Below are 21,284 nucleotides of genomic sequence, written 5' to 3'. Positions count from 1 at the left end.
TCAAATTTTTAGAAATTAAATTATGAACTAATTGAGATTTATGGTATTTAATTATGATTCTTTATTTTTAGAAAATTATCTTATGAAAAAGTAATTAAATCCAAGTTATGAGGTTTTGAGTTTTAAATCAATTAGAAATTTAGAACTCATATAATTCTTTATAGTAATGGGGTATTTTTCTATTTATAATTTAAACGTTTAGTAATTGAAAAATAATGAAAATTTTATATGCTTTAAATTAAATATATTGATTTTGAACCTTATTTAATAAATAAAATAAAATTAATTTAATTATCTCTAATTATTGAATTAGAGTACGCTGGTGCGGAATTCGAATGTCCACAAACTAACCGGCAAGTGCACCAAGTCGTACCAAATAATACCTCAGGTGAGTGAAGGTCGATCCCATGAGGATTGATGGACCAAGAAATAATGGTTGAGTGATTCACTTAGTCAGACAAGCAGAAAATAGTATTTTTGGTTCAAAAACATTAAACAATAATTCAGAAAATTTAGAAAGCAAACAGTAAATTTGGTGTGAAAGTTATATGAGAGACAGTTAAGGTTTTGGAGTTGTTTACTTTCCAGATTTCTATTTCTTACCAACTATTTTAATCATTCAAGATTCAATTCATGGCAAACTGTAGTTGACTAAACCCTAATTCCTTAGTAATTTAGTCTCCTCTAACCTAGTTAACCGCAAATTCCTTGGTCACTTAATTTCGATTAGAGATTCAAGTCCAATTCTAGTTTATTAGCCACAAAAACCGTAATTACTCAAATATAAGAGGATTATGTGTCACGTATCCTGTTAAGTCAAAGCAATTAGTGTTCAGGAGGAATTACTTTCAAGCTTTTATCCAAGTAAATTACTTTTCCAAGATTTAACAAGAACCCAAATAGAAAAAAGGTTATTTTCTAATATACCCTAATCCCTAAGATGAAGAATGAAAGCAATTCAATTTAAATCAATACATTAATTAAAATAGAGTAGTAATAGTATCAATCCCTAAAATAAATAGAACTCCTAACCTTAATCAAGGAGATTCAGTTGCTTATGACTCAAAGAGAAAACTAGGGTTTAAAAGTGTGTAAAGAATAATAATAGACTGCTCAAACATTTTGACCAAGAATAATAATACACTACCATGAAAGCATTTCCATAAGAAGGAATTATATTATTCAGACAAATTTTAATTTTTCTAACAGAAAAAAAAAGAAAATTAAAAAAAAAAATATCACAGTAGGACAAAAAAAATATAACATAATACTGAATGTATTTAGATTGAAGTTTAATCTTAAACTGAGATAAAATACATAAACCACAAATCAAGAGAGATAAAATTAAATTACCTATTTCCTGTAATTTTTTAGTATTTTTTACTAATACAAATGGAACAAAATAAAGACCTTTAAGTAGCAATTCCATTATTAGTGCAATAAATTTTAATATAAAAACACACAAATAAGAGATAATATTAAGAAAAATTAGATGGAGTAGAGTTTCTTTAAAAAAAAGTTTTTCACACAACAATAACAAAAGACAAGATGTTTATCCTATCATTGGACAATGGAGACTCAAGTTAAAGGGAATGAGTTTACATACATTAAAATACTAAAAATACATTACAATTAAAAGAGAAAAATTACTTGCAAGATAATTATTTAAAATATTTCGGATAATTTGACGGTCAAAGCAATGCTCAAATGAAATAGTGAAAAGAAATACAATTTAATTTGTAAGAACTGGAATTTTTCACTCGATTTATATTTATTTTAAAAAATATTAATAGACTTCACATAAATGTTTTATCAAAACTTAAGTGTGTTTCTAATATTTATGAAAATTTTGGTTACTTTACCATTAACGGTGTGCCGATAATATATATTCTTTTTTAGATTATATGATATGATACTACTCAAACTAAAAGTAAGTTAATAAGATACAGTTATGACGACTAAAAATTTTTGATATGGAAGTAAAATGAGTGATATACTTTAATATGGTAATTTTTGGTATTTTTTAAAATTATAGGAGTACACAAATCGGACCATGCGAGTTGTTTGATTTTAAAATTTTACTTAAGAAATCACATGGTCTAACTTGTGGTTGGACAAATATAAATTTCGGAAACTAGAAAACAAATTGAAATGGAATATCAAACGCAGCTCGAACTGTTCGTTTACTGATAAAAAACTCGCATGATTAGAGTTCTGTTTCACTGACACTACATAACTGTAAAACACCTATATTTTCCATATCCGAGTTTAACGCCACTTTTACTTCTATATTCAAATTAAAAAGCGCAAAGATGACAGCATGGGATAAAAAAAATGGCAAAAAGCCATCAATCCATATGGTACCGTGTGGGAAGCACGTGATGCACGTGTAGAATTAGGCTTATTTAACAGTATCCCTTTAAACTTGGTGGAATTCGCATTATTCAGCAAGTGCCTACTGCCCAGTCAACATCCAGATTTCATCAAACAGAATATTCTCCACGAGGATGGGAACTCTTATAATATAATATAATATTCTATTTTTCTCCTTTTCCCCTCTCATTAGTACATGCTTAATTTAAATATTAAAAGAAAAGTATGTCCAATTATTTAATCGATTACGCTTATGAACTCGGTTTTCAAGTATAACCTAGACGCAATTTTGACTTCAACCAACAAGACTCTGTCAGGAGTCGACCCGTGTCTATACCAGTTTTATTTTAATTTATTTTTATGTCAAATTAAAGGTGTTTCGACTATTATTTATGTAAAATTAAATATAATTTTATTTATCATATTTCTATCAAAGGTTATTAAAATTTTTTATAGATGTATTGAAAAATCTAAAAACTTTTAATTATTTCTCAACAAAATATGTTTTATTAAAAACCTTAATAAATATTCTTAGCTAAACACAATCAAATAATAGCTAACATAACTGTTAGGTGTTAATTTGTCATTATTGGCCAATGAATAGTTGAGATACGTTCACAACACACTCTTTCTCTTCCGCTGGTTTTAAGTATCAACATTTTGAATTTTAATATTAATACTTAATAAGATGAAGAATTATAAAGAGAGGTGAACACTTTTGATTTTTTTCTTTAAAAAAATACTTTGTGAGGCTCAAACACGAAAGTATTAATAAAATATCAACACAACTATTAATCAATCTTGAATTAGAGACACATGTAAATATATGAGTGAAGTTTTATGTTTTTGGTTAAAATAGATTGTTAGCTGACAGTGTCCAAAATTAAGAGAATAAATTTAAAATTATTCAAAAGGGAAAAAGAATTAAGAGAATACAAAATTAAGAAAATAAATGCATGTGTATTATATTGTCTTTATAATCTTGTTCACACATGTCAGCAAAAGACATTTATAATTATATAATTAGGTTGACACACATTTATAATTATCCTAATGTTGCGCTATCACGTGCATCATATTTTAACGTAAGCTCTTGTAACTACCGTGGAGTGAGTCGCAGTCCAATAATCCATGGCCCAACCTAATAATTAGATAAGACATTAATTACACCCAATATAAAATGCAAGAAAAAATGGAAATTAACATTTGTATGAAGTTCAAATATCTCTGGGCACTGCATTAAATAAATTTATATTTGAAAAAATTCAAACACTCAGTGGCCTTAAAGATGCTGTTCTGAAAGGAAATTGCCAACCGCATTACCACAATGACATGGGGATCTATCCAAGCTTTGTGTAATTTGGAAGCAACTAATTGTTGCTATTATTGTCAATACTATACTAATAATAAAGCCATTAATTTTACATCAGAACCGCTTGGTGTAATCATCAATCAAACAAGAAAGAGTTCCAACCAGCACACTCAGCACACAAGATTTCATAGACCAATTAAGACCCAAAAGAGGGAATCTTTTTTTAATATAAAGCTAATTAAATTTTGATTTAATTATAATTTTTTCGTTATTATAATTTTGAATTAGTAAATTATTTTGATGATTTTACTATTCAAATCATATTATGTTAGTCAATTCAATATTCAAGAAATAATGGTTTCAATAATAATTTCTCTAGATAAAATGATAAGTGGTGATATGAACTATCCGCCAAATTAAATATTATATCCAGCTTTATCTAGTAGCATCCATAGAATTCAGTCAATTCACTGTTCATTCACCTCAATCAACCATTTCGCATTTGCCACCTTTTGATTCATGATGATTGATGAAGCCACCTCAAAAAACATATGGACTTTTCTCACTTTTTTTTTAAATTAATAATATTATAAAATATCATTTTTTTAAGTGAAACAAAAATGATGTGAATGCAGTTCAGAATATTAATTGAAAAAAAATATATATAGGATACCAATATGGTTAATTTATTGTCTATAATAATTAATTATTATATTTTAAACACATGTATAAAGAAATATATCTAAAAAATATATTTATAAAAATATTTTTATTAGATTTAATTATAAAAAAAATATTTTTATTAGACACATCCACAAATACATTTTCATAAAATATTATAAATAAGAGTCGACAAAAATTGACAGAAATAACGTTAGTAACGTAACGAAAAAAAATTAACACGTGTCCTTTTTTTTCTCAAGAACAAAAAACAAAACTTCCAATCGAAAAAACAGAAAAAAAAAGTTCAACACTTCAACAAACTAATATATATTAAAATTAGTCTTTATAATTAATTATTAATATAAAATATATATTAAAAATAAATTAAATCACAGATTATATTTATATATAAATAAATTTATTACTAATTTTAATAGTTAAATCTAATGTCCAAATAACATTTTTAATTTTCATAAATAAATGTCCCCAAGAGCCCTCAAATGCAAAACGTGTAAATAATAGGCTATTTTTCCCTTTAGTAATTTGAGGCTAAGAGGAAGGGCAAAAAGGTCATAAAGCGGAGTATATATATACATATATGTAGGTATGAGCATTATGTAGGTAATTTCTTCCTTGTCTGCACGCAACAATTATTCTGATTCACAGGGTTTTCATTTTGATTTGTTTTCGAAAGCCGCCGTTGATGGAAACAGAAGCTGCTGCTGTCTTGAACCTCTTTGATTCTTGCTGGTTTGAGCTCAATGTATTGATGAAAAGCTCAACAATAATCCCACCAAAAGCAACAAGTTCTGCAGAAAATCTAGATCATAAGGTGAGAGGAGAAGAAGAAGAAGAAGAAATATCAGAGTCAGCATCAAAGCTTGCACGGATCCAAACAAGTACTCATAGCAGGTCGATGAGTGACCAATCCGTGGAAGCAACAAGCTTCAAGCATGAATCTATGTCACCAGATTCCGTCCTTATGATCCCCTCAAAGCTCCAAACCATTCTTTCGGGAAAAGAAGCCACAGACTCAGAAGAAGAACCTCATCAGAACCCTCCGCATGAGGCAGTAGTGTTGGTACCTGAGAAGAACACGAAGAAGAAGAAGAAGAGGAGGGAAACAAAGAGTTTGTCAGACCTTGAGTTTGAGGAGCTAAAAGGGTTCATGGATTTGGGTTTTGTTTTCTCAGAAGAGGACAAAGACTCAACCTTGGCTTCAATCATTCCTGGGTTGCAGAGGTTAGGGAAGAAAGAAAGCTCAGATTCTGATGAATCAATGGTTCAAAGGCCTTATCTTTCAGAAGCATGGGAGGTTTATTGTTATGATAAGAAAAAGAAAGAGAAAGAGAAAGAGAATCCATTGATGAATTGGAAGTTCCCTGCTGTAAACAATGAAACTGACATCAAAGATAGCCTCAGATGGTGGGCTCACACTGTTGCTTCCAGTGTCAGATGAACCAATCAAAATCCCTATTTTTTCTTCTTTCCACATTCCCATTTTGCTAATTTTTCCTCCAATTTTTTTTCTCTATTTATTGTGATATCCGAAAACTTGTACATTGTAAATTTAGCCAAAAAATGAAGGAAATTTTTCATTTGGAGTTTGAATTCTGTTCTGGCAGATTGTTGTTAGGACTGTATCTTGTATGAGATTAAAGAGAGAATATTATTTGGTTGCTTAGCCAAAGAATTTAACTTACAATTTTAAAATAGCAAATAGTAGTAATAATAAAAATTGGGGTGTTAGTTACAAGGTGATTGGCGTAAGCAGTTAAGCACAATGGGGTAAAGAGGTAGACGGATACAGTGACAGAGTACTTCAAACAACAGAAGCATTATGGCATTCAAGTGCACCACAAAAGTTGCTGTAGCTTTTGGTAACTATTAGTGTTGTAAGTTGTATGATTAGCTCAGGTTATGTCTTGAGAAAAAACCTTAGAATTCTTGGTACTCAATATACTACTTTAGTAGTTTTTTCACTTTATGGTCTCTTTTGTGCGTTATGTTGCTTGGGTTAGGGAGAGAGAGAAAATGAGAAGTTGCAAAATCTAATGCTAGAGCCTCTTGTGAAAACATCGAAAATGATTTTAAAGGGAAAACTGATAATGAAACAAAATTTAAGAGGTGGAATGTGATAAAAACTATGATTCAGAAGATGTATAGAAGGGGAATTAAGGTAGTGTTTGGTTGTTGAGACACACAATTTTAAAAGATATGTTAGTGCATAAATTGACACAAATTACATGAATTCAGTGTACCTCCAATAAGTTGAGACACAAAATTAATATTGAGACATTGATTATTTTGACAATTTTATCTTTTCTTTTTCTTTCTATTTCAACTTCTGTCTCTTCTCTCTTCATGGCCAACTAAGCAAAATCTCTTCTCTCCTCTCTTCTTCTCCCTATTTGAACTTTTGTTTCTTCTCTCTTCATGGTCAACTAACATCTTCTTACTGAAGTGTCTCATTGCCACTACCTCACTTCCTCCTCATACTCTCCAGCAAATTGGATCTATGTCTTTTTCCTTCTTCCAAATCTCCAGATCTGCGACTTGTGTTTCTGCCATGTCGCAAGGGAGCCTCTATCATCGACCCATCGTGCCTCCATTTTCATCTCTGTTCATCATTCTATTTGTCTTTTTTTGAATTTTTTTCCTAAAATAAAGTTTTTTTTATTATTAATTTGTGCTATTTTTAAAAAAAAAATTATAGTTTGAATGCTATAAAAAGAAAATGAAGAAAAGAGGCAGAGCATTGGCTAATTTTCTTTTTATATAAAAAAATATCGGTGTTTTTATTAAAAATGAGATTATTTGGTGTAATTACATAGGAATGAATTTTTTAGGTGAGAAATCAATACGTGGGAGGCGTGTTGCAACATGCAGGGGACGTATTAAAACATGTGAGAGCGTGTTGAATATTTTCACAATACTGTAATATGCTTCAAATGTCAATATTTAATCAAAATATCATTTCCACTTTCATATTAAAAATAAAAGAAAAGTATAAATAAGTTTCTGATTTTTTTGCCTGGACATTTATATCCTTGAGAATTTAAAAATACATTTAAGTATTTAACTTTCTCAAAATCTGCACATATGAATCCCTATGTCTAATCTATACTATTTTAAAAATTCTCCCACTTGTGCATTCATATATCAATCAGACCAATACAACAAAAGCTATGTTTGATTTTCGTCGAATCTGCTAAACCCAAGTGAACAGAAGGATCAATGTGTCCAAATTTTAAAAATATCAAAGACTTAAATATATTTTTAAATCGTTAAAAATTTAAATGTCAGTAAAACAAAAGTTGAAGAACTTATTTATCTTTTTTTTTCTAAAAAAAATTTCTGACAGAGCATATATCACAGAATTTTAATATCTCCACAAATATTCAGTGTCGGGTGGGTTGTTGTTGACCACAAAATATGGGAATTTGTTACTTCAGCGGATTCTTTGGATTCTTTAACGCACGTGGAAGATGTTGAATGCATAGCCAGCATTTTTGCCCCTTCCCCCTCGGCTCTCCCTACAGCCCTACTACTAATCACGAGTAATAAATTAAAAAACAAAGCGATTAGATTTTAATATCCGAAAACATCAAAAGAATTTATCTTTTACTTCATTTAGTATTTTAATAAAAAAAAAATAGAAAGATATTAAGAATACCAAAATTAAAAAATAAAACATTTCTAAATTTTTAAAAAACAACAAATGTAAATAATTAAAATAGCAAGTGAAAATAGACATTTACATCATATCTTTAACAGTTTTTAGAGAGAGAAAAAAATTGATACTGAAACAGAATTGATTATTTGAACATTTTTTTTAATCTTTTCTTCGGGACTAATTTATCCAAAAAGAAAATTGATAGTCACTGAACTAATATACTTAGCAAAGACCAAATAAATTTTGGATCCCCAAAATGATAAAATTTATCGTAAAGGTTAACTATATACAAAAACTGAGAGTACATAAAAATAGGCATCATGGTTCAGCCTAATGAGCAAATCCTAAGAACTTGTATATATGTTACAAATGCATCTGCTCTTTTAAATTTCCAAGAGGGCCAAAGCCTTTTTTATCTTTCACTTCCTCCTGGTTACAATTACAACTGTCGGTGTTGAAGTTTTGGCCACATTTCATGCAAATGCCTTTGCACCAAGGATCACAAACTGAATTCATGGTAATCTCAAGATGCACCCTGTCTCTTATGTTCTTTGAAATGTCAATTTCTTTGTCTTCCAGGGGAAAATGCAGCCTATCGTCCAAATCGATTAGTGCATCATTGTCCTCATCGTCATCCCCGTTGCCCTCACCACTGTTTCCAAAGGCTGTATATATGTCTTCCCCATAAATAACACCCAGATCAATAGTCTCTGGTTCTTCAATGGGTTCTTCGGTGAGTAAAAGAGAGAACTCGGAAAATACACTCTCAGCAGATGGCATACCACACCTTCAACAGAGAATGATATTGAAACAAAGTTGTTAAAATTAAAAATAACAATAAAAACAACTGAGATGGATAAAGAAATACTTATTAGGCAATACAAAAAAATATTTTTCACAAAATACACCAATCATATTTGTTCTGTTCTGTTAATGATGAGGGGAAAGATGGTTAGCCATAAGTGAAAAGAAAACCAATAACCATTGTATTTTACTACCATCTGTGATGATATGGTATTATTAATGCTTGGAAAAGGATTCTACTACCTTAGTAGTTACCTAGAACCTGTTCTATTTCAGTAGTTAGCTCAATCAATAATAGTGGAGAGGAGAGGATACATCAACTTCTGTGCTATCCATTTTGTGCTTACCTCCCACACTTTTTTTTTTTCCAAAGTTAGCAATGAAACTCGAACCCGCAACTTCTAGGTGAGTATGGGAAGAATATGCCATTTGAGATATAGCTCGTTGGCACTTACCTCCCACACTTAAATCTTTATAAAACAAACAGAATAATATATAAAGATACACTTATGACATCCCTCAAAAAAATATATATAATAATAAATAAACAAATAAGATACTTATGTTGCCATTATTCCCTTTTTCCTTTTAAATAGGGAGCAATCTATCTTGTACCACGCAGACTTTAGCAGTAAAGAGCTGGTAACAGCGTCCTCTTTGAATCTAGCAGCTGATTAAACTTACTGGCCTGCAAATCTTATGCAAACTAGCTTGGCCAGCTGCATATAGCAATCAATTACTTTGTTTAGCAGGTTCATCTTCTATGGCATACTTAGATGGAGTTAAACAAATTATAAACCATGATCAGGATAACAATTACTATGTTGTTATAATTTCACTATATAGAAGCACAGATTAGACCACATCATAATGAATGCAAAGAAAATTTCAGACATGTTAATGAGCAAAGTCACAAGGGTAGTACCTACTGCAAAGAAGACCAATGACAGTTTTTATGATCCCCTCAAGCCTCAATTTTTTCTTCTTCCTGACCACATCTATTGAGATCTGAACAGGAGTTCCATTAGGATAGTCCTTCACGGCTTTTGTGACCCGCAATCCCATGACAGAAGCCCTATTTTTCGATAAATCTGTGGAAAGATTTCCTAGACCTAAACTCTCCAAGGTAGTGCAGTATTCCACATGTGAAATTGATGCGTTTCTCTTATATATAACAGCACCTTCCCATGGGGACCCAGTAGATTCAACTTCATCATCATCATCGTCATCCCAATCCATGGACTCATCAATAAATGACTCAAAATCATCAAGTCCCTTGCATTTAGCAGTATACTTATGCAGCACATTTGGTTCAATTCTACGGTTTGTATATAAATATCTGGTTTTACTATTTGAAACTGGTCTATTCCAAAAAGGGGTGAAGGAAATATATGCAATTTTATGCTTGGAGTTTACATTACAAGTCTTCCATTGAGAAAATTGTAAAGGGACTGCAGCGGATGAAGGGATAAGAAGTGACATTTTCAGGTTCCAATGATTGATAAACCTAAAAAATCAAACTCTGATTTGGAATTCTAACAATTATGCAAAAGCAATAGTTTCCAGGTAAGGCTCTATCAGCATTCAGTAGCTATATCTTTCCAAATAATTTTGCAGTATACTGACTCACAATATTTGTGCTTATGGAAAGCAGCTACAGTTGACAGGAACTGTATTCTGATAAAGAAGAAGAATAGACAACAAGTGTAATTATCAGCGTTAAATGTGGCAAATGGGTATAAAAAGGGGAAATTTAAGACGGGGTAAAGAGAAAAAGAAACCCTAAACCCTAATAAAACCCAAATTCAAATAGAATGGAAACGAAATGCGAAACATGAAAGTGAAAGAAAAAATGGTAGGCAAGTACGTGTTAAAGAATGAAAATATAATCCAAAGATTATGAACAGAAATAGAGGACTTACCGCGAGCAGATAACGGGGTGCCCATTGCTCAACTGGGTCCATCACAAAAGACCCGACTGGATGAATGCTTCTCTCACTTAGAAGAAAAGTCATTCAAAAACAAAATCAATTAAAATTAAGCCCGGATAAACAACTTAATTAAGTTACTTTTGAAAAAATAGTTTAAACAATAAATACTTATATTAAAAGTAATTTATAAATAAGTTATTTTATATTTAGTTTTTTAGTTTTAAAAATATTTATTTTAAGAGAAAAATAATAAAAAAATTTTTATTATGAGAGAAGTCATTTTTTTTAACTTCTCTTTAAACATCAAAATAACTTTTTAAAAAGTTACAATTTTACTTTAAAAATTATACCAGACATTAATACTACACTTTTTTATAAATTAAAAATTAAAAAAAATTACTTATGAACCTATCTAAACGGAGCTAAGTGGAATTGGAGTTTCAGCAACAATAATAACCAGGGATTGGCAAGGAAGACTAAACCACAATCAGCATTAGCAGTAAGAGTGTTTAAAATTTAAAAACCAATTCAAACAAAATTGATGAATGGAACTGAAATAACTGAAAATTAAAATAATTGAAAACCGAAATAATTGAAAAATGATGTTTTTACAGTTTTTTATTGTTTGATTCGGTTCGATTTAATTTTTTATTTTGGTTGAAAAAATCTGAACCAAACTAAATCGAATTGATAAATAAATAAAGGTGAAAATTTACACGTTTTTATTTTTTAGAGTAAAGTATCGTTTTTGTCCCCAACGTTTTGGGTAAATCCTATTTGTATCCCTAACGTTTAAATCATCATATTTGTATCCCTAACGTTTGTAAAAGTGATTCAATGTTATCCTGTCGTGAATTACACATCATGAGTGTTTTAGTTTGAGTTTTAAAAATCTCTTCTTGAAGTTAGAATACAAATGTCTAGGATAGAATCGATGATCTACTCCAAAAAATAGCTCATCAAATGTTGAAATTAATTCCTATAATATTTACATAATTCACTTTTCTAGGGACATAATTGAATCTAAATATAAATAGTGGGTATAATATTAAAATCGAACACATCCAAGTGAGATTTAATTGAGAATGAATACATCCAAGTGAGAATAATTGAAAAATATAATCTGATTTGTTAGTATAATTGATAGTAGGATAACATTGAACCACTTTTATAAATGTTAAGAATACAAATAGGACGATTTAAACGTTAGGGACACAAATATGACTTACCCCAAACATTAGGGACAAAAACGATACTCTAAAAAATAAAAACGTGTAAATTTTCACCTTTATATATATGAACATATTAGTAATATTTTACATATTCGAAATTGGTATTGAAGAACTAATATGTTTGGGTGATACCGTGATAGATTATCCAAAAATTTTAATTTGGGCACCAACAAAGAGATAGAAATTGCAAGACACCCATAAAAAATTATAATAGCCCACAGGATATTTATGATATATATCCCCACATCCATCTTAATCATCTTTGTTATTTAAAGTGCAAGGTTTGGGCCATGGATTATTATTGATGAGGCCTTAGATTTTCTATTCTAATAATAATAGGTTAATTTTTTTTTATGAAAATAAAATAAATGATATATTTTAATATTATATTTTTTTATATTTTTTAAAATTATAGAAAAAAATTAAAATTAAAGAGTTTAATTTCTGTATTTTAAATTTTTTTATTTTTTTTAAATAAAAATTAGAGGGTTTAATTTTATATTCGATTTCTGTACTTTCTAAAAATTGAAGAGTTCGATTTTTGCACTTTAAATTAAATTATTTTATATTTAAAATTAATATTCTAACAACTCATAATCCAAAAAAAAAAACTATTATCAACCCAATATATCAAAAAAAAAAAAATTTTTCTTTTTCTTTTAATTTTGGCCAGTATATGAATTAAATTCATTATTCTTACCACTGTACCGTCTAGCACATTAATATCTATTCGAAAAATGTTATTGTATATTAAAAATCAATCATTAAATTAAATATATTTGAATATAAATGTACGTATTATTTAATTTATTTTTAATATATATTTTATATGGATAACTAATTTAATACTTAATTTTTTATATATACATAATATATAATTGTATATAATCATAAAAGATTTATCTGATGCTTCTTCTTAAATAGAGAGTATAATATTTTTTTGGATATAATATTTTCTTTTAAATTAATTTATAAATTTTTTTAGATTTGTGTCTTCTGAAAAGTAAAAAAAAAAAAATTATAGTAGAATAAAACTTACTTAAAATCAAATAACCTAGTATAACACACATCTTTGATCAATATTAAAAAAAATTAGCCAATTATGTACATAAAATCTTAAAAAATACAATTCTATCTTTTTTAATTAAGTTAGCTTTAAAATACCAATAATACTTTTTCATGTGCTGCTTTTAATCTAAAATCCTAAAAAAAAATTGATTTAAAATGTAATAATGTTATTATATTGGCACAACACTTTATTTTTGTACGATAAACATACATCACACTTTATTAAATAATCTTTTTATAAAGTATTTAAATATTCTTTTTATAAAGTATTTAAAGTATATAAAAATGTACTCCTATTATAAAAAGAATATTTAAAAAGTCATTAAATTTTTATATGTTATTAAAATTTAATAAATACAAGTATATTTTTATATGTTATTTTTAATTCAATGTACTAATAGGAGTTAAAATTAATTTGTTATAATCTTGTTTTATATTTTTTTAGTATATTTTTTTATATTATATAGTATTTTTTCTAGTATTTTATTGTACAATGTGTAATTCGAATCAACATCATTCGAATTACATAGGACTTGACACTTGGGAGTAATTCGAACTAATTCAATTCGAATTATGTTGAATTCACGTGTGATAGTAATTCGAATTGCATCAATTCGAATTATGTATGTTTCATTTGTGCATTGGTTGATTGGTGAATCAGATTTCGTTTTGGCTGATTCATGTAATATGTATCTCTCCATGGCTTATTTTAATTTTTTACCCTATTTTTTTTTGTTAATTAACAAATTTTAACTTTTATTTGTTATATTTTATATTAATAATTTAAATTTAAAAATATAATAGATTAATTTCAATAACAAGTTATTTTCCAAAAAATACTGGAGCATGAAAAAATCTCCTTACTACAAACCCTTTATATAAAGGTGAATACTCATATAGTCAAATATAATTGTCACATAAAATTAATAGTTAAAAATTATTAAATAATATAATAAATTTAACTAAATTATAATATAATAATTTTTAATTATCAATTTTATACAAAAATAATTGTATGTATTCGAGTCTTCATCCATATAAATACTTCAAATACATAGCCTGCAAGTGGCAGCATTGCAACGTGCAGATATAGGTTCTTGTCTGACCATTCCCGAGACCCCTGTCTGAACGCACCTTATAAATTTACATACAACATGTACTTGAATAATCAGAAGGAATAATAGGCACTAGATGATTTTAATGACTACTCTTGATGGAGGCGTTAGGCAAAGAGCTTGAGAGGGAGATGGGTGGCAGTTGACCGTGGTTCCAATGCACGCCCAACTTTAATTTCACTAGTTAACACAGAAATCAGCAACGACGTTAATGCAATGGTGGTGTATGTTGGAGGGAACTCACATCAAGAGTGATGTCAATGCAAACACCCCTAAGCATGACAAGTGTGAGCGAGTTGAACAAAGTTGTTTGTTTGCTTCTGTGAGTCCGAGTGGAGCCAACTATCATAATCATCATCATTGACATCACCCGCATTCAGAGTGCCCTTCCCAATATTCAGAGTCTACTTGGTGGATCTCATCAACAACACTTGTCTCATTTTCATTCCATCTCCAAATTAAGCATCACCTTTTATCCTATTCTCTACTCATCATTTTACTTTTAGGAAATTATTTGATTTCCTAACTTATTTGTGTGCAATACATATATTAATTATAATCACATATTATGCTATTTCAAATTAAATGACTTATATAATGGTGATCTTATTTATTGTTATAAATGCTAAATTGAATAAGTCATTATTACTTTTGATTTGGAATTAAATGAGAATAAAACCGGATATTATCTTTTGTTTCTTAGATAATTATCTTTTTGAATTTTAGATATATTATCTTTTGGGCTTTAGATACTATTTTATTTGGGCTTAAGGGTTTAATGGGTGTCATGCTCAAATATAAATAGACCTTCAGGGTTTCGGTCCCCAATATACCAAAGCCGCCTTTGTTACTCTTTTCCCATCAAAAGAGTTGCAGTTCAGCCTCCTAGGAATACAGAAGGCTTTGATTGAGGAAGATCGAAAGAACCATAAGATCCAAATTCTTCCAATCGTATGATTCATGTTTATGAATTCAGGTACGCTTCCGCATTATGATATATATATTTTTGATGATTCAATATGGATGATCTGGGTTATAGAAATTAATTTATTCCAACAAGTGATATCAGAGCCATCCATTATTTAGTCATCGAAAATATTCGATTTTTGCTTTTCTATTGTCGAATCAATATATATATATATATGCATGTTGTTTACGTTATAAATTGTTGCACACGCATATATATAAACTTGTTTGAGTTTGTGTGTGCGTCAATGTATATATATATAAATTGATACGTAGATATATATCCATTGATATGCCTCCTGTGTGTTTATATATATATATGATTTTAGTATTGTTTCAGATTACATGTTATTACTGCCACTTGGATATATATACTTTTGGCTGCTTATATATATATATTTTACCGTATCGATATTCTTATTTGATATAGTAATTGATTTATTCTGAAACATTAGCACAAAGAATTATTATAATTGTCTCGTTTCTCTTATTTTGTGCGTTTTTTATTTGATATAAAGTTAATTGATTATCCTTTTAGGATATAAGGATTATTATGTATATGTAACTTATGCCAATATTAATCGATTCAAAAGGAGATTTATATTTGGCCAAGTTATGTATACATATTAATAATATTTGAATAATAAAAAATATTATTTAATTGTTACATAAAGAAACTAGTAACAATTTGGATTAGTATACCCACTTATTTTATAAAGATTTGATTTTGAAATAAATTGATTGAATATTATGCTGCCAAAGTAGCCTCTTTTGTGAAAATTGATTTATTCAAAACATAAGGAATATGGTGCTATGTAATTCATGCGAATATTGATCGGCTCAAAGGAAAATCTATATTTGGCCGAATTACATACACATATTGATGGTAAATACATATTTGGGTAACTGATTAAGAATAAAGTAATACTTATTATTTATGCGAACAATAATCGGCCCAAAGGAAGTTTATTGTTTGGCCAAATAATAAGCATTGCACACTTCTGTTTATTTTCTATTAATTATGCGGTCAATAATCGGCCCAAAGGAAGGTTATTGTTTGGCCAATTAATAGAAAATATATGCGGTAATAAATAGGTTGCGAAGTTTAAGTTTCCATGTGCGCATTAAGTCGGTCCAAAGAAAGGCTTAATGTGTGACAGGAATTTTGACAATATTTGATTACTGCAATGAGAGTATCACTTACAGTTAATTTTTCTATCCAAAGATTAAAAATTAATGTTGTGCTGGATATCTCAATATGGATTTTTACCCATTAATTAACTAATATTTACTGCATGTTCTTTTGTTCTAATCCAGAAACTATGGCTTTAGCTACTAATGTTTCTGCGCAAATTAGCAGTATTCCTATGCTGAATGGTTCAAACTTTAAAGTTTGAAGGATACCGTGGAGATTGTCCTCGGTTGTATGGATCTAGATATAGCTCTTCGAGAGGAGAAACCCACTTCCACTCCGGAAAACCTCAATGGGGTTAAAATAGAGAAGTGGGAGAGATCCAATCGAATGAGCATTATGATCATGAAACGCTCAATTCCTGAGGCGTTTCGGGGCTCAATTACTGAGGATAAAGATGCCAAACAGCTCCTAAAGGATGTTGAAAAATTCTTTACTAAGAATGAAAAGGCGAAGGCAAGTAGTCTTTTGAGCAAACTTGTCTCCATGAGGTATAAAAGTAAAGGGAACATAAGGGAGTACATTATGAAAATGTATCATCTTGCTTCAAAATTGAAAGCACTAAAGTTAGAGTTGTCTGAAGATTTACTCGTGCATTTCATTTTGATTTCCCTTCCTGCACACTTTGGGCAATTCAAAGTGAGTTATAACACTCTAAAGGACACTTGGTCCTTAAATGAGCTTATATCTCACTGTGTGCAAGAAGAAGAGAGGCTACAGCAAGATAAGACTGAAAGTGCTCACATGGCTTCATCTTCTCAGTATAAAAGAAAGTGTGATACTATTGCGGATGTGCCTTCTCAGCAGAAAAAGGCTAAGAAACAAGATCAAGTTTCAACTTGTTTCTTTTGTAAGAAGGCGGGACACATGAAGAAGGATTGTACCAAATATGCCACTTGGCGTGTAAAGAAGGGTATAATTCTTACTTTTGTTTGTTCTGAGGCTAGTTTAAGTTATGCACCTGTTGATACTTGGTGGGTAGATTCTATTGCTACTACTCATGTAAGTGTTACTATGCAGGGTTGCCTGTGGAGCCGACCGCCAAATGATACTGAAAGATACATCTATGTGGCAGACGGCAATATAGTTGCAGTCGAAGCTATAGGAACCTTTAGATTATGTTCCACGAGTGGATTTTACTTGGATTTATTAGAGACATTTTTTGTATCGTCATTTAGACGAAATTTAGTTTCTGTTTTTCGTTTGGACAAATCAGGTTATTTTTGTTCGTTCGGAGACAATAAAGTCAGTCTCTTCTATAATTTGAATAATATTTGCTCTGGTCATTTGGTGGATAATCTATATAGGCTTGACTTAAATTCCTATAATAAGGAAATACTGCAAACGGGTACAAAACGAAAACTAAATGAGAATTCGGCATCATTATGGCACAAAGGCCTAGGTCACATCTCTAAACAGAGAATTCAGAGGCTCGTGTCGGATGGAATTCTCGGACCCCTAAATTTGGCGGACTTTGAAGTCTGCATTGAGTGCATAAAGGGGAAAAAGGACAAACGAAAGGAAATTAGGTGTCGAGAGAGCTAAAAATGTCTTAGAACTGATACATACCGATATATGTGGCCCATTCCCTACTGTCTCTTGGAATGGATAACGGTACTTTATTACGTTCATAGATGATTACTCTCGTTACAGGTATCTATATTTAATTCATGAAAAGTCCCAAGCCTTGGATGTTTTCAAGTCTTTCAAAGCTGAAGTTGAACTTCAACTTGGAAAGAAAATTAAAGCTGTCAAATCTGATCGTGGTGGTGAATACTACGGAAGATATGACGGTTCAGGTGAGCAATATCCCGGGCCTTTTGCTCTTTTCCTAGAGGAGTGTGGTATTGTTCCGCAATACACTATGCCAGGCAAACCTAGCATGAATGGTGTTGCAGAGCGAAGGAACCGAACTCTTAAGGACATGGTGAGAAGTATGATTAGTCATTCTTCCTTGCCTGAATCACTCTGGGGAGAAGCCTTAAAGACCGCAGTGTACATCCTTAATAGGGTGCCAAGCAAAGCAGTTAAAAAAACCCCATATGAAATTTGGACTGGGAAAAGCCCTAGTATAAAGCATTTGCATATTTGGGGATGTCCAGCTGAGGCGCGACCTTTTAGGTCGCATGAGAGAAAATTGGACTCAAGGACAATTAGTTGCTACTTTGTTGGTTACGCTGAGCGTTCACGGGGGTACAAGTTTTACAATCCTGCATCAAGGTCTATTTTGAGACGGAAAATGCGAGATTTCTTGAGGATGTTGAGTTTGGGGGGGAAGGAAATATTAGGAATATTGCTTTTGATGAGGATTCTATAACTGACAATGATCAGGACCTTGTGCCTATTATTGTTCAAGATACAGTTATAGTACAAAAGCACAATGAGAATCCTGTTGTAAATTCAGCTACAGTACAAGAGAACAATGAGAATATTGTTGTTGCTCAAGATACTGCTACAGTACAGGAAAATAATGAGAATCCTCCTCAAACCCAACCCATACAGCAAGCTCAACAACCTCAAGAAGTGTCATTAAGGAGATCCAATAGAGAAAGGAGAAAATCCATCTATGGTCTCAAACAAGCTTCCCGTCAATGGTATCACATGTTCATCAAGTCATTACCTCATGGTTTTGAGGTAAATATTATAGATGAATGTGTATACCGCAAGTTCAGTGGGAGTAAATACCTTTTTTTTTTGGTCTTACATGTTGATGACATTCTACTTATCAAGTAACGATATAGGCTTGTTGCATGAAATTAAGAAATTTCTATCGAACAAATTCGAAATGAAAGATCTTGGTGATGCCCCTTTTGTATTAGGAATCAAGATACTAAGAGATCGCTCTCAAGGTATTCTTGGATTATCACAAAAGAACTATATCGTAAAGATTTTAAGTAGATATGTCATAGAAGGTTGTAGACCAATGGACACACCCGTAGCTAAAGGAGACAAGTTCAGTCTCAAGCAATGCCCGAAAAAATAATCTTGAGAGGACAGCAATGCATGATAAACCTTATGCATCAGCACTAGGGAATTTAATGTATGCACAAGTCTGCACACATATCCCGATAGTGGGAGTGTTGGGTAGATACTTGAGCAATCCGGATTTGGATCATTGGATAGCTGTTAAACGCGTAATGCGTTGTTTAAAGAGAACAAAGGATTACATGCATATTTATTGGAGATCAGAAAATTTGGAGATCATTAGGTACTCTGATTCCGATTTCATGGCATATGGTTGCGAAACTTTGTCACTAAGCTTCATATAGTAGATGACATTGAAAGGCCATTAAAGATATTCTGTGACAATAAGTCAGCAGTACTATACTCCAATAACAATAAAAGCTTGACAAAATCGAAGCATACAGACATTAAGTTCTTAGTTGTCAAGAAGAAAGTTTAAGAAAAACAGATTTCTGTAGGACATATAGGAACAGAGTATATGCTAGCAGACACATTACCAAGGGATTGACCCCCTAAAGTTTTTCATGAGCACACTGCTCGGATGGGTGTCAATATTTGTGATGCCTTGGTTTAGTGGGAGTTTATGCTATATGTCTTATGACAGATATTGAGTTATTTTTTCTGCAGAATTAAGTTGATGGTTTATTTCATGTTATGTGAAATGTTCATTTTGCAATATTTGTATTGTGTTTGATCTCAATAAAGTTGGACCAGCTGGAAATAGACATGCATGAGATCACTTGCCATGTAATTTCCATATTACTCATCCAAATTTGATCTATGTCGTTAAGTATATTAGGATGGTGATTGGCGTGGTTTAGTCACGGCATTTAATGTGATAAAAGCTGCGGTAGTTCCATATCTAATGTATGAGACGGACCAGATTGTTAAAGTAATGAGAGAAATAGCATTTAGATGCGCGCATAAAGTTTATAAATATGTGATTATGTCAAGAAATAATATATGTATAGCCCAAGTGGGAGATTGTTAGGAAATTATTTGATTTCCTAACTTATTTGTGGGCAATACATATATTAATTATAATCACATATTATGCTATTTCAAATTAAATGACTTATATAATGGTGATCTTATTTATTGTTATAAATGCTAAATTGAATAAGTCATTATTACTTTTGATTTGGAATTAAATGAGAATAAAACCGGATATTATCTTTTGTTCCTTAGATAATTATCTTTTTGGATTTTAGATATATTATCTTTTGGGCTTTAGATACTATTTTATTTGGGCTTAAGGGTTTAATTGGTGCCATGCTCAAATATAAATAGACCTTCAGGGTTTCGGTCCCCAATATACCAAAGCCGCCTTTGTTACTCTTTCCCCATCAAAAGAGTTGCAGTTCAGCCTCCTAGGAATACAGAAGGCTTTGGTTGAGGAAGATCGAAAGAACCATAAGATCCAAATTCTTCCAATCGTATGATTCATGTTTATGAATTCAGGTACGCTTCCGCATTATGATATATATATTTTTGATGATTCAATATGGATGATCTGGGTTATGGAAATTAATTTATTCCAACATTTACCACTATCACACTATATATGTTACTATACACTTAAGTGAGTGTCAACACGCAATAATCACCACTTATATTTTGCAGATTACCATTTATAAGTTCCTTAATTACATTTAGCTACCCTCATCGATCTCATTCATTCAGTCAGTCAGTCAAAACGATCTACATTCCTCAAACTTTCAATACTAATTAACTGACTAATCATTCTTTTTTCTCGGATATATAATGCATTCAGTTCTTCATGTGTAATCAAACAATAATAGGTTCTGTGTTGGAAAAGATTATAATAATGTTATTTATGCATTTGAAATAAGTATTTATTGACGCTCATCTGAATCTGATGGTAAAGATAAAGAATTTAAGGGCTAAAATAATTAAATAAGGCTGTGTTTCTTGTTGTATATGTCACATTATTTGTTTAAAAAAAACACAAATTTCAGAAGAAAATA

At 30.5% G+C, this 21,284-nt stretch overlaps 2 protein-coding genes across 2 annotated transcripts; one reads left to right on the top strand and one right to left on the bottom strand.

Annotated features, from left to right (window-relative positions):
• Positions 1-4,971: 4,971 nt before the first annotated feature.
• LOC107632176 (uncharacterized) lies at positions 4,972-5,959 on the top strand. Its single transcript, XM_016335854.3, has one exon. It carries the CDS (start codon positions 5,052-5,054, stop codon positions 5,805-5,807), a length of 756 nt encoding a protein of 251 aa, XP_016191340.1. The 5' UTR covers positions 4,972-5,051; the 3' UTR covers positions 5,808-5,959.
• Positions 5,960-8,246: 2,287 nt separating this feature from the next.
• Positions 8,247-10,839, bottom strand: LOC107632177 (large ribosomal RNA subunit accumulation protein YCED homolog 1, chloroplastic). The gene is made up of 3 exons (XM_016335855.3): positions 10,751-10,839; positions 9,754-10,505; positions 8,247-8,811 (listed from the first exon to the last, which is right to left on the bottom strand). Exons 2-3 carry the CDS (start codon positions 10,308-10,310, stop codon positions 8,388-8,390), a joined length of 981 nt encoding a protein of 326 aa, XP_016191341.1. The 5' UTR covers positions 10,311-10,505; positions 10,751-10,839; the 3' UTR covers positions 8,247-8,387.
• Positions 10,840-21,284: the final 10,445 nt, after the last annotated feature.

The sequence above is a fragment of the Arachis ipaensis genome, chromosome B10 (genome assembly GCF_059453495.1).
Source record: "Arachis ipaensis isolate K30076 ecotype BB chromosome B10, ASM5945349v1, whole genome shotgun sequence".
Classification (NCBI taxonomy): Eukaryota; Viridiplantae; Streptophyta; class Magnoliopsida; order Fabales; family Fabaceae; genus Arachis; species Arachis ipaensis.
The sequence above is the reverse complement of the archived record's forward strand: the minus strand, read 5'-3'. Positions and strand labels throughout refer to the sequence as shown.